The sequence below is a fragment of the Asparagus officinalis genome, chromosome 5 (assembly GCF_001876935.1).
Source record: "Asparagus officinalis chromosome 5, Aspof.V1, whole genome shotgun sequence".
NCBI lineage: Eukaryota > Viridiplantae > Streptophyta > Magnoliopsida > Asparagales > Asparagaceae > Asparagus > Asparagus officinalis.
The window spans coordinates 107,408,381-107,426,518 of NC_033798.1; the positions used below are offsets into that span (position 1 = coordinate 107,408,381).

Sequence of the window (18,138 nt, forward strand, 5' to 3'; positions counted from 1 at the left end):
AAGTCAACATGTTAGAATAAAAGTTAATATATATATAGAAGAAAGTTAACTTTTTTAGATGAGAGTTAACGTGTTCAAGTGAAAGTTAACATATTCACATTGACGTTAACATGTTGGGCTAAAAATTAACATATACAGCAGCGAAAGTTAACATGTCAGCGTTTCTAAAGTAGTTCACAAACTGTATGTTCAATTATAAGACCACAGATCAACAACAATTTTCATAGCTGGGGAATGAGACATGAACAATCCATGGACCTAATATCTGAATGGCAAGTAAGACACAAGAAAAATGATAAAGCACCAAAAAATCATAGAGGATATCCACATTAAACATCTCCAATCCAGTTTTGTCATTCACAAGCGCAAAATATAACAAGTATATAAAACACATCCCCCTTTGAATCTAGCACATACACAAAGTGCTTAAGCTACAGGGCCGAACAACAAATCATACCTAGTATAAAAAAACCCACACTAAATGTTGTCAACATCAGTTTCATTGTATCAAGTCTTAGTTATATTCGAAACCAACAATCATTCAGCTTCACAATGCTAATCAGAAACATACCAATGAATGAGCAAAAAAGCTTTTAATATACTACACCAACGATTTTCGACATATAAACAATATATCGACAATCATCCCCATGAAGTTTGTACACACTCACTACACACTCACTTTCCCCTTGGTAATGAGGGCCTCATGGGTCAGCTCGGCGCTGGTGATGATGATGAGAGTGTAGGAACCCATGTGGAGGGTGAATATTAGCTTGACTGCGACCTTCAACTTTGCATGGAGAACATTTCAGTGGATGTTTGTAAATTATTCTGTTGTTTATACATCTAGTTCTATTTCTTTCCTTCCTTTTAGTAGTAATTAGTGACAATATCTCGATTTCATCTATTGACACACTTCGCTTCTCATAATCTGGGATAAAATCAAAGACTTAGTCATAACTTTTTTTTAAATGCTTCTACGAAAATAAAACAGTGAAAGTTAATAGGTTTGGATGAAAGTTAACATAAAACAACGAAAGTTAACATTCAATATGAAAAGTTAACAGGTTTATATAAAAGTTAACATAAAGCAGTGAAAATTAACATTCGGTATGAAAAGTTAACAGGTTTGGATGAAAGTTAACATAAAACAATGAAAGTTAACATTCAGTATGAAAAGTTAACAGGTTTGGATGAAAGTTAACATAAATCAGCGAAAGTTAACATTCAGTATGAAAAGTTAACAGACTAGGAGGAAAGTGCAAAGTTATATGAAATAACCAGTTAGTACTCGTACACCCAGTAACTTTGTAAATAGAAACATTCCACAGCCACAAGCAAATGCAACAAACATCAACATTGATATCTGATGTTGTGCCAAATTTTTATCCTGCATCCATATTAGAGATGTTAAGTGTAAAGTTACATGAAATAACCAGGACACACTTGAAATAATATTTTTGCCAAATATAGATTTCTGAAATGTAGCTACTTTGTTTAAATACCATGTCTATAGACGTAAAATCAAGGCAAAGATTCCAAGCATTTGTTGAAATAAAAATATCTGTAAAACAGCATGTATCTTATTAAGCAGGTCAGTCAGAGATCCCAACAGTTAGTAAATAGGAAACATAACTAAGATTTTGCATATCCAACAATCAAGCAATTACAGGAAGTTAAGAGTTTACATGCTTGGGTGTATGTTGTAGATGTAGTGTTTCAAGACACAAGTTAGCGTGGTTAAAATGTGGGCTTATGTGCAAGACATTATATAAGTAATTAAGATAAATCCTATAAAAGGGATGATGCTTAACATATCTGAGGGGTTCATGCAGCCAAACATAAAGGTCAAGGATATAGCTTATGTTCCTGAATTTCATCAATTGTTATTTAAAAAAAAAGAGCCTTTGCAATCAATTGTGTATTTTATCTTGCGAGGAGAATACACAACAAATACAACTAAGAAAATAAGAGAATAACATATAAGGGGCATAGTATTACTTATTAACCAGGATCTGTGAGAAGACAAAAAGAGCTTCCATAACCTACTATTGCAAGCAATCAAATCCTGATCTTGCCTCACAATTACCTTTTGCAACCATATATACTATTATTACATGCGTGCTTCAGAGATCCTGATGAATACATAGTGGTTAAAATTATGCTAGGTAGAAGAAAACTATCACACAGAACAATATTAGGATTTAAATGATTTCCATCTCCACCCGTTACATTTAAGCGATGCACTAAGACAACAAGCACATCCTCGTGGAAGAAATAAGTCAACCTCCATGGAGAAATTAATTAATTTTGGAAAGACTATCTACCATAAAATGATACGGGACAATGTCTACCTAGGAATGAACAATAGTGGGCTTGACCAATCTCGAATTATACCTAAACTCATAATAGTTATCACCCTTCTCCATTTGCTTCCATTCCTAAACAAACTGTAGGCATCGAAAATTGCCTATAGGTCTCCACGAACAGCTCAAAGTTAAGAGAAGATGATGAACGTCACCATCTGGTTCACAGAAGCTTGATTGATGTCGACGAACGCTTGAAGTGAATCGGCAAACTATGTGAAGCAACAGAGTTTCAGAATAATAAAGATACGAACTGATCGGGAGCCCCGTGTTACTTACAAAAGACGAAATTCCCTTCGTGTCTCATTTATTCCACAGATGATCTAATCATTAGAGCTTATAGAACTCTTCGTCATCTTTCCAACGCACTTTGAATCACTCAAATCCGAGTTCGGACGAAGAATTTATAGCGGAAGCGGATGAATGCACCACAACGGAGTGTCTCGGCCAAAGCCGAGACACCCTAGGGTGTCTCGGATTTTGGGAGACACCCTAGGGTGACTCGGATTTTAGGAGACACCCTAGGGTGTCTCGGGTTTTGGGAGACACCCTAGGGTGTCTCCAAAGATGATTTGGGCCATTTAGGTGGTTTTAACCGCTCCGCAACCCCTCAATCCTATAAATACAAGCCCCATGCCCTCATTTTTGGGGGCTGGAATTCTGGGGCCGCGGCGAAGCCCTGCCGGATTGAAGACTTAAAGTACACAGATTTCAAGAGAGGAGGAGAGATCGGATCTAGTTCTTCAACGCAAGAGAGAGAGATTCGTCAGATCTACATCGCCCGCATCCGATCCTTAGAATTATCCCGTTGTGGTAATTCTAAGAAGAGCAATTATCTCGCTTTTATCGAGATAGGCGCTTCAAGTTTCTAGATCTCCTTGCGGATCAACGAAGCTCTGGAATGTTTTCGTCGAAAGTTGCCTTCATCGTTGATTTCATTAAAACTTCAAACGTTACAAAATGAATTCAAACAACAAAGAAATAAAAATTACAACTTTCTTGAAAATAAACACAAGATCCGTTCGTCGTCTCTTGCTTGCGTGGGTATTTAGCCTATGACGGGGACGTCGATATCTGTAGACTACCTGGCAATCAGATCTGATCCAGAGCTTCGTCGATCCGCGAGGAGATCTAGAAACTTGAAGCGCCTATCTCGATAAAAGCGAGATATTTGCTCTTCTTAGTATTACCACGACGGGATAATACTAAGGATCGGGTACGGGTGATGTAGATCTGACGAAGAAACTCTCTTACGTTGAAGTGCTCGATCACTCTTCACTCCGGCAGGGCTTCGCTAATTCTCCAAAACTCCAGCTCTCAAAAAATGAGGCCTAAGGCTTGTATTTATAGGCATGAGGGGTTGCGGAGCGGTTAAAACCACTTAAAGGGCCCAAATCCGCGCTGAGACACCCTAGGGGTGTCTTGGCTTGGCCGAGACACCCTTGGGGTGTCTCAGCTTGGCCGAGACACCCTTGGGTGTCTCGACTTGGCCGAGACACCGTAGGTGCCTCAGTTCAGCTTTGAGACATTTTCAATGTCCGTTTGACTGTTTTCGCTGTAACTTCTTTGTCTGAACTCGGATTTGAGTGATTTCAAATGCGTTGAAAGTCTGACGAAGAGTTCTATCAGTTCCAATGGTTATATTATCTGTAGAATGAACGAGAGACGAAGGGCGTTGTTCCTTTTGTAAACATCACGGGATTCTCGATTAGCCTGTGCTTTCGTTATTCCGAAATTCTGTCAGCTTACGTAGTTCGTCGGTTCACTTCAAGCGTTCACCGACACCAGTCGAACTCCTGTGAACCAAATAGTGACGTTCATTGTCGTTCCTTAACACTGAGCTGTTCGTGGAGACCTATAGGCAATTTTCAATGCCTACAGTTACGTCAATAATATTACATTTGCTCTATCCCTATCATTTTCCACAAAGATCTAAACTAAATACCTATATTTTTATTGCTAATTTTCCTTAGATTATAATATTAATATTTAATTTCTTTAGTATTTGAAGAACAAAGTATAAAATTTATGAATGCTTACCAATTTTCTACCACCAGTGAGTTGAGTTTTGCTCGTGTTATTGAGTTGACTTTGAACTGACTATCTCTGTCATATTATGCTGACTTAGTGTTTCAGATCACCGTATGTTGACTTTTGGTCGCAACGCGTTGACTGGCGTTGACCTGGGGTTACGTGTTGACCGGCGTTGACCCTAGGGTTTCTAACGTTGAATGTTGACTTTTTGGTCGTAACGCGTTAATTGGCGTTGACCTAGGGTTATGCGTTGACCGGCGTTGACCCTAGGGTTTCGAACGTCGAACGTTGACTTTTTGGTCGCAACGCGTTGACTGGCGTTGACCTAGGGTTACACGTTGACCGGCGTTGACCCTAGGGTTTCGAACGTCGTACGTTGACACAGTTTATACTCGTACGTTTACTGGAGTATACACAGTTTAAGCTCTTAAGGTATTGGAGAACGGCGGTAAATCTGTTCCGCATGTGACGTTGTGCTAAGAGAGTTAACGCTCTTAGTGCTACGATATTGAATACGTAGACTTCGTCTTTCTCACGGGAATAGACTACCCGGCGACGCGTGTTAGGCGTTGACTTTAGGATTTTTGGCTAACCCCCAGCCATCAACGGGTTTGATGAGCCTTTACCGACTACCGTTTGAGTCGGGCTAGCATGCGGATTGTCTAAATCCGTTCCGCATGTAACGTTGTGCTAAGAGAGTGAATTCTCTTAGACTTAGCGCTACGACTTCAAATACGTAGACTTCGCCATTGTTACGGGAATAGGCTACCCGGTAACGTGTGTTAGATGCTGACTTATCCCTACTTAGGCTTTGGGATAAAATACCCCAGAATCGAACTCTGGTGTCTTCTTTTACGGAAAAAGACTAAACCGGCGACGCGTGTTAGGCGTCGGCATATCCTTTCTTAGGATTCAGGATGAAATTCCCCGTGCGTGTAAGGCATGGATTTTGGTGTTATTAATAATCACCTGCCACAATGTTGAATATGTGGGCGGGTGTTCTTTTTAACGGTTAAGAACTAACCAGCTACGCGGGTTAGGCGCAGACTTATCCTTACTTAGGTTTCAGGATAGAATACACCAGAATCGAAATCTGGTGTCTTTTTCCACAGAGAAAGACTAAACCGGCGACGTGTGTTAGGCGTCGGCATATCCTTTCTTAGGATTCAGGATAACATTCCCCATGCGTGTAAGGCATGGATTTTGGTGTTATTAATAACAACCTGCCACAATGTTGAATATGTGGGCATGTGTTCTTTTTAACGGTTAAGAACTAACCGGCAGCGCGGGTTAGGCGCAGACTTATCCCTGCTTAGGTTTTAGGATAGGATACCCCAGAATTGAACTCCGGTGTCTTTTTCTACGGAGAAAGACTAAACCGGCAGCGCGTGCTAGGCGCAGACTTATCCCTGCTTAGGATTCGGGATAAAATTCCTCGTGCGCATGACGCACAGAATTTAAAAGTTTGAAAAGTGGTGTCTTCTCTTGGGGCAAAGACGAACCCGATACGGGAGAGGAAGAATTTTATATCCTATCTCCCAAAGCTGAAGAGGAAGAATTTTATATTCTATCTCCAGTTGGAAAGGAGACTCGAGGTGGGATCTCCACCCCTAGAATCCGAAAAGGTGAAACTAAGAGTGAGATCTCCACTCCGAGTATCGAAAAGATTCGGATAACCCTAACTATCGGAAGGTTTGATTACCGAACTAAAGATGAATTTCTCATTTGTCGAGAGTGAATTGTGATTTTGATCCTAACTGTAGGAAGGTTTGACCAAGCAGGAGTTTGAGATGACCCTAACTGTAGGAAGGTTTGATCACTCGATTTGAAAGTGGACCTCTCGTTCATTGGAGGAATCGAGAGGGGATTTTGGTTGTGGTCCTAACTGTAAGAAGGTTTGACCAATGGCGGGTTTTATGTCGAAGGTTTGATCACTCGATTTGAAAGTGGACCTCTCGTTCATTGGAGGAATCGAGAGGGGATTTTGGTTTTGGTCCTAACTGTAGTAAGGTTTGACCAAGTAGGGGTTTGAGATGACCCTAACTGTAGGAAGGTTTGATCACTCGATGAAGGGTTTTGACGTTAAGTAATTAGTACTTAACACGCCAAGCTTTGGAAATTACCATGGCTTGGCGGACAGAAAATTTAGTGGACCCACCATCAATTGACTTGATCAGTGGGGTATTTTTGTGAGGAAAGCTTAATCTATCAAAAGGATCGAATCTCGTCTCAACAAGATAACTCATGAGAATTAGTGAATTTGATAACAATAATGGAAAACATTCCAACCTTTAGAGTTTAAATGTGGATGTTTGAGTCTTAAGAAGCAGTTTATACTCTTATACTTGTCGGAGTCTTAAGAAGCAGTTTATACTCTTATACTTGTCGGAGTCTTGCCGTTCTCAATTGGCTTACCCTAGCGTTATAACGCCGGCTTCAATCAGGATTTGGATGCTGTTCTTTAAAGTAAAGCACGCCTTGGTGGGATGAAGGATCCTCCTGTGATATGCGCAGTACTTCGGATCCGCAGTATTGGCAGCTTCCTCCTGATTGACGATAGGTGGTAGCTTGATCTGGTTATTTTCAAGGAGGGATTTGAAGATGGCTGGAACGTCTTCGTCCTTGAAGGAATACTCTTTTTGGAGTTTCGGTTCCGAAGTCTTTTGCTGCCTTCGGGATTGCTGTTGTGACCTTGATTGTTGAGGCGCCTTTTGTTGCCGCTGTTACGGTTGCGCTTGCACCTCGAATGTTTGATTCGCGTCCACATCATTCGCATTTGCTTTTCCCTTAGGGACAAAGTTCTGTTGCGGAGCATTATTAGCTATTTGGCCCCTTTCCACCTTCTTCCTTTTAAAGAATCGCTGGGCTCGTTCTCCTCGCACCTTTAAATCCTTCCAGGTCTTTGGCGGTGCCATTCCCATAGCTTCGAGGATGTCCAATGAAAGGTTATTGTGACAAGTCTCGAGGATAAAGTCTTCACTGACCGGATCCCTGCAATTCATTGCTTTGTTTCGGAATCTCTTCACGAAGTTTTCGACTGTCTCACCATTCTTCTGCTTCTCGTCAAATAGAGTGCCGATTGAGATCTCGGTGTCGTCGTCAAAGAAGTTCGTCAGAAACATATCCTCCATATCATCCCAACTGCTGATACTTCTCGGTTTGAGGCGACGATACCAATCGAAGGCTGCTCCGCGAAGAGTGCCAACGAATGACCGCACCATTAAGGGTTCATTGCCGGAGATTATTCCTAAGTGAGACTTAAAATATATCAAGTGTTGGGTAGGGGAACCCTTTCCATCAAACGGCGTGAAGTTAATTAAATTGAACTTTACCGGATATGGAATTGATTCCCACTCCCTTGGGTATGGACATGGTATGCCGGACCTCTTCACTTCTTGAGCATTCATCAACGCGTTGATTTTGCTCTCCAAGTCCTTCATCTTCTTGTCTTCACTCGTTTCTATCTTTTCGAGTGGTTTCTAGGAGAGGTAACGTGGTCTTCCTTCGCATTATCATCCGAGGGACCGCCTCCGTTATTGTTGTTGACGGGAGGGATATTTAAGTTGACATTATCTTCTTCCTGTTCATTCTCCTCTTGGTTCGGATTATTGCGACGACTGGGTTCTCCTTGGTGAGTTGTCAGTGCCGTGATTTGCTGGTCATGCATCTCTCTCATCTGCTGCATAGCTATCTCCATCTCGAACTTGAATGCCTCTTTCTGCTTAGTCAAGGCATCTTCAAGCATCTTGGTTACTTGTTCGGCGTTGATCATAAGTGACTCGTAGGGTTATCCTGCACTAGATGCCGTGCCGTCGGACGCTATAGCCGAGCAGGAATCTGAACCATCATCTGACACCTCCTCTTCCAAAGGAAGTCCCTTTTGCATCCTTTGGTAATTCCTTCGCCTATTGGTCCCTGATCGCAATCGAGTCATACGCTGGGAAATTTTGGTAAACTGATCTGGGCTAAAACGTCGTGTTGATTTGCCTCTGCCGGTCATATTAGCAGACACTTCTAGGAATTCGTCCTCTTGGCGAATAGGTTTCTTCCTACGAAAACGCCTTGGTTTGGTCTCGGACGTTCTGGTGGAAATTCTCTCGAACACCGAAACTCTCCTTGGGGCTTTAGTGCAGCAGCATTCTGACAGCACCGCCTTGATTATGTTGGCACACGGACAGTGAGAATCCGTGTCTTGAGCGTATCTCTTTCGAGACTTACCCGCACCCCCAGCTCTATAGTACAACTCATCAGTTTGATAACTGGAGCAACCCATAGAGTGTTGGCATGACTTCCCAGGTATAACACCATCATCATCAGACGAATGTGCTTCCCTCTGGGGATACGACGCTTTATTAGCATTTTCAAAAGTTGCTCGTTCAAGTCTACGCTTTTGCGAGCGTGAAAACTTAACGGGCTCTTGAACTTCGACCCGTAATCCAATGCGGTCGGTAACAGGGGCTTTCCCTTTGTTATCTTTCTTGGGGGGATTAGCACGACCCCCAGTCTGGTTCGTTGTTTGGGGACCTTTTAACGGTTCCAATCGCTCCTTGATAGGTGCTTTGCCTCGATGTTCTGGTAAAGGACCGAGGTGACCTTTCAAAGGAACCCTGGATCTTGAAGAATCCACGTTCTTACTTGGCTCCGCCGGAGGTGCGGGAGCAGGGGAAACGGGATCTGGATTTGAGGAAGGCTGGACGATATTTCCGTCCACTCTTGTCTTAGGCACCGACTTTGCCTTTGGCACCCACACCTGCATGTGTTTTGACGGCTTCTTGACCGTCTCTTCTTTCTGCATCTCTTCCGCTTTCTGCAGAAGGACTCGGGCATGCGCAAGCAATGCGCGGCGTTTCTTGATTCGCTCTTCGAGGGTTGAGCGAGTCCTCGTGACACGAACCCATTCGTTCGTTTCTGCCTTGGAGGAGGAGTTGGTTGTGCGCCGTCGTTGCTCTTGGCGCTGTCTGGACTTTAGATCTTCATTGTAGCGGATCCCGTCCATCGGTTTTGCGGCCTTGGCCAGTTGTCACGCAAGGCGTTGGTGCCGTCTTTGGCGCGCTCTCTTTGACAAGGTTGGAACACCTTCAGCAGTTAATTTCACGGTGGAAGGGAGATCTGGATCTGCAGCTTCGACCACGTTAGACGCCATAGGAGCGTCGCGGGGAGTAGGTGCAATAGCAGCAAGGGGATTTTGGATCTTCGATCCGGAGGGCCCGCGAGCACTCTTGGAAGATGAAGTCTTCCTGCGCCCGTTTGGAGAGGCGGGTCTGGAGGAGGAAGAGAGGTACTCTTCAAACTTCTGTTGATCGAACTCGTATTCGATCTCTTCGTTCACCCGGATCTTGAAGGCCGGTTGCGTCACGACGGCCTCGGCAGCGAGGCCGTTGGCTCCCACTGTGGTCGCCAGTTTGTTTTCGTCAAAAGTTGCCTTCATCATTGATTTCATTAGAAACTTCAAACGTTACAAATGAAATTTCAAACAACAAAGAAATAAAAATTATAACTTTCTTGAAAATAAACACAAGATCCGTTCGTCGTCTCTTGCTTGCGTGGGTCTTTAGCCTGTGACGGGGACGTCGATATCCGTGGACTACCTGGCAATCAGATCTGATCCAGAGCTTCGTCGATCCGTGAGGATATCTAGAAACTTGAAGCACCTATCTCGATAAAAGCGAGATATTTGCTCTTCTTAGTATTACTACGACGGGATAATACTAAGGATCGGGTACGGGTGATGTAGATCTGACGAAGAAACTCTCTTACGTTGAAGTGCTCGATCACTCTTCACTCCGACAGGGCTTCGCCAATTCTCCAAAACTCCAGCTCTCAAAAAATAAGGCCTAAGGCTTGTATTTATAGGCATAAGGGGTTGCGGAGCGGTTAAAACCACTTAAAGGGCCCAAATCCGCGCTGAGACACCCTAGGGGTGTCTTGGCTTAGCCGAGACACCCTTAGGGTGTCTTGACTTGGCCGAGACACCGTAGGTGCCTCAGTTCAGCTTTAAGACGTTTTCAATGCCCGTTTGACTATTTTCACTGTAACTTCTTTGTCTGAACTTGGATTTGAGTGATTTCAAATGCGTTGAAAGTCTGACGAAGAGTTCTATCAGTTCCAATGGTTAGATTATCTGTAGAATGAACGAGACACGAAGGGCGTTGTTCCTTTTGTAAACATCGCGGGATTCTCGATTAGCCTGTGCTTTCGTTATTCCGAAATTCTGTCAGCTCACGTAGTTCATCGGTTCACTTCAAGCGTTCACCGACACCAGTCGAACTCCTGTGAACCAAATAGTGACGTTCATTGTCGTTCCTTAACACTGAGCTGTTCATGGAGACCTATAGGCAATTTTCAATGCCTACATGGACCAGATTTGATTGCCAGGTAGTCCACGGATATCAACGTCCCCGTCACAAGCTAAAGACCCACGCAAGCAAGAGACGACGAACGGATCTTGTGTTTATTTTCAAAAAAGTTGTAATCTTTATTAATTTGTTGTTTGAATTTTATTTGTAACGTTTGAAGTTTAATGAAATCAATGATGAAGGCAACTTTCGACGAAAACAAACTGGCGACCACAGTGGGAGCTAATAGCTTCGCTGCCGAAGCTGTCCCAGTGCTCGAAGAGGTCGAATATGAATTCGACCAGCAAAAGTTCGAGGAGTACGTCTCCTCCTCCTCCTCCTCCAGATCCGCCTCTCCTTGCAAGCGCAGGAGTGCCTCCTCCTCCATATCCGCCTCTCCTGGCAAGCGCAGGAGTGCCTCCTCCTCCAGATCTGCCTCTCCTTGCAGGTGCAGGAAGGCCTCCTCCTCCAGGAAGATCCGCTGGTCTTCAGATCTGAAGACCCAAGAAGACGATCTCTCCGTCGTCGCTGCTGTAGTTACACCTCGCAACGATCCGCCAGCTTCCAAAGAAACCAGATCCAACGTACGTGACAACTCCTCGAAAGTCAAGGAGTTGCCCGTTGAATGTGCACCAGTGTTGACGAAGAGGGCTCGTCAAAGGCGCCGTCAACATCTCGCGCGTCAATTTGCCAAGGCTTTAGAGCCTGTTGACGGGATCTGCTATGATGCGGATTTGAAACGCAGAAGATGCAAAGTATTCCAGCAGCAAGCTTTGGGAACCTCCTCCCAATTACCTACTAACGAATGGGTTCGTGTCAAACGAACCCGTTCAACTCTTGAGGAGCATATCCACAAGCGCCACGCACTGCTAGCGCAAACGAGGATCCTTGTACGGAATGCACAGGAATTACAGAAGGAAAAGGTGGCCAAAAAACCACCAAGATCTAAGCAAGTCTGGATGCCAAAGGCCAAATCAGCGCCTAAGGAAAAAGCAGACGATGATGCTCTCCGGCCTTCGTCAACTCCAGACCCTGCTCCCGCACTTCCGGTGAAGCTCTATGACAACATGGGTCTCCCCAAAGCTAAAGTCCCATTGAAGAATCGCATCGGTTCTCTGCCTAAGGATCGAGGAAAAGCACCTTTTAAGGAAAGCTTGAGACAGTTAAAGGAGCTTCGAGCAAACATCCGGACTGGGGGTCGTACGCGACCTCCTAACAAATTAATTTCTACAACAGCCTGCTTGGAGGGACGTACAGAAAACCAGGAGCCCGTTAAGGTTTCACCCTCATAAGGGTGTGATTCCAAACGTGTGACTCTTGTAGATGCCAACAAGGCAATGTTTACTTAGAGGAAAACACGTCAGACTGACGAACGCGTTATACCTGAGAATCCATGTGAGCAGCCGATAGGTTACTTCGACCGCAACGTCGATGAGTTGTACTATCAGGCTGGGGGTACGAATAAATCTCAAAAGAGAAGTACCCGGGAAGCGGACTCTCACTGTCCGTATATCAAAATTATCAGGGCAATATTATCAACGTGTAGCTGCCCCAAGACCGCTCCGCAGAGGGTCTCGGTATTCGAGAGAATCTCCGATGGAAAGACGAAGCCCAAATCAAGGCGTTTCCACCAAAGAGGATCGGTTGCTCGAGATGATGAATTCCCAGAAGTTACCATCAACATGGTCAACAAGGAAAAATCTCCAATTGTTTCAAGTGATTCCGACCCTAATTTCTCTCCAGGAAGCAGAGTCAATTCGGGAATAGCTCAGCTTCAGCTAGAAGCCGTCGGATATAACGATTACCATGGGATCCATGAAGGAATCCATTCCGATGATATCCTCGGACGATGAAGCGTCAGACGCTTGCTCGGCAGTCGCTTCAGAAGCCACCGTATCCAGTCCCGGACAATCTCATGAGGTGTTTATGATCAACACCGAGGAAGTAGCCAAAATGGTTGAGGATGCTTTAGCTAAGCAGAAAGAAGCATTCAAGATCGAAGTGGAAATGGCTATGCAGGAGATGAGACAGATGCACGACCAACAAATCCGAGCTTTATCGAATCAGCTAGGTGAGTCCATCCGTCGCAGCGCTGCTAACCAAGCAGGTAGCGATTCAGATGTGAATGAACACAACGCTGGGGGTGGTCCCACTAAGAATAATAATACTGGGGGTGGTCCCACCAAAGATGACAATGCTGGGGGTGACCCCGTTATTCCTCTCAGGAATTGTCCAAAACAGGATATAGATGAGGACGAAAAGATGAAGGACCTCGAGAGCAAAATTAACGCTTTAATGTCTGCTCAAGAGGTAAAGAAGACCGGCATTCCGTGTCCTTACCCGAAAGAGTGGGATTCGATCCCGTATCCGACGAAGTTCAACCTGATCAACTTCACGCCGTTCGACGGGAAGGGCTCGCCCTCCCAGCACCTGATCTACTTCAAGTCCCATTTGGGTATGATCTCCGGTAATAAAGCCTTGATGGTTCGGTCATTCGTTGGCACCCTTCGTGGGCCTGCTTTCGATTGGTACCGCCGTCTCAAACACGAAAGCATCAACAGCTGGGAGGACCTGGAGAGCATGTTCCTTGGTCATTTCTTCGATGATGACATTGAAGTGTCAATCAGGACACTCTTCGATGAGAAACAAAAAGACAGAGAGTCGGTGAATACCTTCATCAAACGCTTCCGCAATCAGGCTATGAACTGCAAGGATCCCGTAACGGAGGAATTCGTCTTGCAAACCTGTCATAACAACTTGTCCATTAACATCTTGGACGTTATGGGAGTAGAGCCACTCAATACCTGGAGAGAGTTGAAGGCGCGCGGAGAGCAGGCCGAACGATTCCTTAGAAGGAGGAAGGTTAAAAGATGTCAACCGATGACTTACCCTCTGAATCTAAATCTCGTTTCCCATGATGAAGGGAAAGCACCTACAACAGTTGTTGACGTTAATCAGACGTCACAACAGCAGCCCCAAAGACAGCAGAAGACTTCGGATCCGAGGCTTCAAAAAGAGTACTCATTCAAAGACGAAGACGTTCCAGCCATCTTCGAGACCCTTCTTGAAAACAACAAGATCAAGCTGCCACCCATCACAAATCAGGAGGAAGCTGACAATACTGTGGATCCGAAGTACTGCGCGTACCACAGAAGGATCATTCATCCCACCAAGGCTTGCTTTACTTTAAAGAATAACATCCAAATCTTGGTTGAAGCCGGCGTCATAACGCTAGGATAAGCCAAATAAGAACGGCAATACTCCGAAGAGTATATGAGTATAAACTGCTTCTCAACACTCCGAAGAGTATACGAGTATAAACTGCTTCTTAATACTCCGAAGAGTATACGAGTATAAACTGCTTCTCAACATTGACGGGAAGTTCCTGGAGGATATTACGCTAATATTCTTAAGGATAACCCGGTCATGTAACGGAGTACAAAGTCAGACCCAGTTCCAAGAAAGAAGCTGGGGGTGGATGATTCATGTAATGGGAAGTTCCCAGAAGAACGCTATATGTAATTTTCTTAGGGATAACCCAATAATTACGAACAAAGTGATAAACACTAAACCCCCACTGTGATTTGTACTCCCACTCTCACTGTCTACCTGGTCAAACCTTCCTATAGTTAGGACCACAACCAAAGTCCCCTCTCGATTCCTTCCATGAACGAGAGGTCCACTTTCAAAAAATTGAGCAATCAAATCTATAAAAAACCTGCAGATAGTTAGGACTAAGATTGAGTTATCCTTTTCAATAAACGAAAGACTTCCATCTTTTCCTTTTTCCACCAAACCTATAAAAATTAGGGTCGAAATTGGGCTTTCTCCTCAATAAATGAGGGACTCTTTTTGGATCGAATGACCAATCCTATAAAAGTTAGGGTCGTTTGAATCTTTCCGATTCTCGGAGTGGAGATCTCACTCTTAGTTTCATCATTTCGGATTCTAGGAGTGGAAATCCCACCTTGAGTTTTCTTTCCAACTGGAGATAGAATATAAAATTCTTCCTCTTCAGTGCCGGGAGATAGAATATAAAATTCTTCCTCTTCCATTTTCCAGTCCGTCTTTACCCTGAGAAAAGACACAATTCCTAACTTCCAATCCGTGCACTTTGTGCACGGGGAATTTTATCTCAACTCCTAAATAGAGATAAGGCTACGCCTAATACGCGTTGCCGGTTTAGTCTTTCACCAATTGAAAAAGACACCAGAATCCAGTCTGGGGAATTTTATCCCGAAGCCTAAGCAGGGATAAATCAACGTCTAACACGCGTTGCCGGTTTAGTCTTTCACTGATTAAAAAAGACACCAGAGTATATAATTCTGGGGACTTTCATCCCGAATCCTAAGTAGGGATGAGTCAACGCCTAATACGCGTTGCCGGTTTAGTCTTTCACAGATTGAAAAAGACACCAGAGTACAATTCTGGGGACTTTCATCCCGAATCCTAAGTAGGGATGAGTCAACGCCTAATACGCGTTGCCGGATGCCATATTCCCGTAAGAAATGGCGAAGTCTATGTATTCAAAATCATAGCATTAAGTCTAAGAGAAGCAATTCTCTTAGCACAACGTTACATGTGAAACGGGTTTTAATAATTCACATGCTAGCCCGATTCAAACGGTAATCGGTAAAGGCACGTCAAACCCGTTGATGGCTGGGGGTTTGCCAAAAATCCCAAAGCCTATGTCTAACACACATGGCCGGTTAGTCTTTGACCGTAAAAAGGACAAAAGACCACATATTCAAGTTGTGACAGGTTGTTATTAATAACGCCAAAATCCGTGCTTCACACGCACGGGGAAGTTTATCCCGAAGCCTAAGCAGGGATAAGTCAACGCCTAACACGCGTTGCCGGTTTAGTCTTTTACCGATTGAAGAAGACACCAGAATCCGAGTCTGGGGATTTTTATCCTGAATCCTAAGTAAGGATAAGTCAGCGCCTAACACGCGATGCCAGGTAGTCTATTCCCGTGAGAAAGACGAAGTCTACGTATTCAATATCGTAGCATTAAAAGAGTTAACTCTTTTAGCACAACGTTATGTGCAGAACGGATCTGAACAATCTGCATGCTAGCCCGACTCAAACGGTAGTCGGTAAAGGTTCATCAAACCCGTTGATGGCTGAGAATTTGCCAAAAATTCTATAAGTGCGAGTCATTGATGCATCAGCTCTGCTAGTTGGTCTCGTGACTCGATTATCCAACAACATTAAAATAAGATCCACAAATGCAGATGAATCAGCTTTAACAATTGGTCCTGCAACCCCGACACTTGGGACCACTATGCTCCAATACCTTAAGAGCTTAAACTGCGTATACTCCACTAAACGTACGAGTATAAACTGTGTCAACGTACGACGTTCGAAACCCTAGGGTCAATGCCGGTCAACGCGTAACCCTAGGTCAACGCCGGTCAACGCGTTGTGACAAAAAGTCAACATTCGACGTTCGAAACCCTAGGGTCAATGCCGGTCAACGCGTACTAGGTTAACGCCAGTCAACGCGTTGCGATCAAAAAGTCAACGCGAGTCAATATATCATGACGGAGATAGTCAGTTCAAAGTCAACTCGATGACACGAGCCAAACTCAACTCATCGGTTTTAGATTTGAGACTTCAACGACGGCCAGACGATAAACGCAGCGCCGGAAGCATTTTAGCTATTCGTCAAAGCATCGAATAGACTGAAAATCGAAGGAGTCAAGAATTGAAGCTAACTACAGGTCCATTACGCCAATCGAAGGCTGGACCAATCATATCCAAAGTATTCCAGCCTCTTCTATAAAAGAAACGAGTCTGGAACGCTTTGGAGGGGGTATCTGTAGGCATCGAAAATTGCCTATAGGTCTCCACGAACAGCTCAAAGCTAAGAGAAGACGATGAACGTCACCATCTGGTTCACAGAAGCTTGATTGACATCGACGAACGCTTGAAGTGAATCGGCAAACTATGTGAAGCAACAGAGTTTCAGAATAATAAAGATACGAACTGATCGGGAGCCCCGTGTCACTTACAAAAGACGAAATACCCTTCGTGTCTCATTTATTCCACAGATGATCTAATCATTGGAGCTTATAGAATTCTTCGCCATCTTTCCAACGCACTTCGAATCACTCAAATCCGAGTTCGGACGAAGAATTTACAGCGGAAGCGGACGAATGCATCACAACGGAGTGTCTCGGCCAAAGCCGAGACACCCTAGGGTGTCTCGGGTTTTGGGAGACATCCTAGGGTGTCTCGGCTTTTGGGAGACACCCTAGGGTGTCTCCAACGCGGATTTGGGCCCTTTAGGTGGTTTTAACCGCTCCGCAACCCCTCAAGCCTATAAATACAAGCCCCAGACCCTCATTTTTGGGGGCTGGAATTCTGGGGCCGCGGCGAAGCCCTGCCGGATTGGAGACTTAAAGTGCACAGATTTCAAGAGAGGAGGAGAGATCGGATCTAGTTCTTCAACGCAAGAGAGAGAGATTCGTCAGATCTACATCGCCCGCATCCGATCCTTAGAATTATCCCGTTGTGGTAATTCTAAGAAGAGCAATTATCTCGCTTTTATCGAGATAGGCGCTTCAAGTTTCTAGATCTCCTTGCGGATCAACGAAGCTCTGGACCAGATTTGATTGCCAGGTAGTCCACGGATATCAACGTCCCCGTCACAGGCTAAAGACCCACGCAAGCAAGAGACGACGAACGGATCTTGTGTTTATTTTCAAGAAAGTTGTAATCTTTATTATTTTGTTGTTTGAATTTCATTTGTAACGTTTGAAGTTTAATGAAATCAATGATGAAGACAACTTTCGACGAAAACACAAACCAGTAAAAAGACCCCAATAAGTAATTGAAAAACATAGACCAAGCAAAAAAATGTGCATAATATTTCACAAAAAGAGGCAAAATAAAAGACCTCATCTACTTGGTCGCCAGATGAATGAACATTGTCATAGTTATTGTACTGCTCCAACCATGCTCTCCTATAGTTTTCCCTCGTAATATGCAATCTATCCCATGGAATCCCTTATACATCTTTCCCTCTTCTTGCTTTCACAGAGGATGTATCAGTTACTCTAGTGAGCTGCATGCACTCAATCCCAAATCAAATAAAGATCAAAATCAAAATTTCATTTTTTTTTTGTTATGGATCAATTCACAATAAGAGTATTAAAAATTGATAAGAAAATTATAAAAAAATTGATGTAGATGAAAAAGGAAGCACTGACCAATTCATACTCATTCTCAACTTGATCAGTGATGATGCCCACATCATCATCCTCAGTACATGTATAAATGTGAGTTTTTGGGGCTGGGGTACATTTTGTAGCCTCTTTTGGGACTAAAGAGTAAGGGGAAAAGATTAGAGAGCTTGGCGACATCCAATTTTTTTGAGAGGCCTTGACACATTTTTC

At 43.9% G+C, this 18,138-nt stretch overlaps 1 protein-coding gene across 4 annotated transcripts; it reads right to left on the reverse strand.

Moving 5' to 3' along the window:
- On the reverse strand, positions 437 to 18,138 carry LOC109843274. 4 transcript variants are annotated; one of them, XR_002247619.1, is made up of 3 exons: positions 17,953 to 18,138; positions 17,640 to 17,807; positions 437 to 931 (listed from the first exon to the last, which is right to left on the reverse strand). XR_002247619.1 is itself a non-coding variant. In XM_020412202.1 (3 exons), exons 1-3 carry the CDS (start codon positions 18,103 to 18,105, stop codon positions 905 to 907), a joined length of 273 nt encoding a protein of 90 aa, XP_020267791.1. In that variant the 5' UTR covers positions 18,106 to 18,138; the 3' UTR covers positions 437 to 904. The 4 variants fall into 4 exon arrangements, 2 of the variants coding, with proteins under 2 accessions (XP_020267791.1, XP_020267790.1); XR_002247618.1 differs by having other exon boundaries at positions 437 to 1,390; XM_020412202.1 differs by lacking the exon at positions 17,640 to 17,807 and adding an exon at positions 1,298 to 1,390.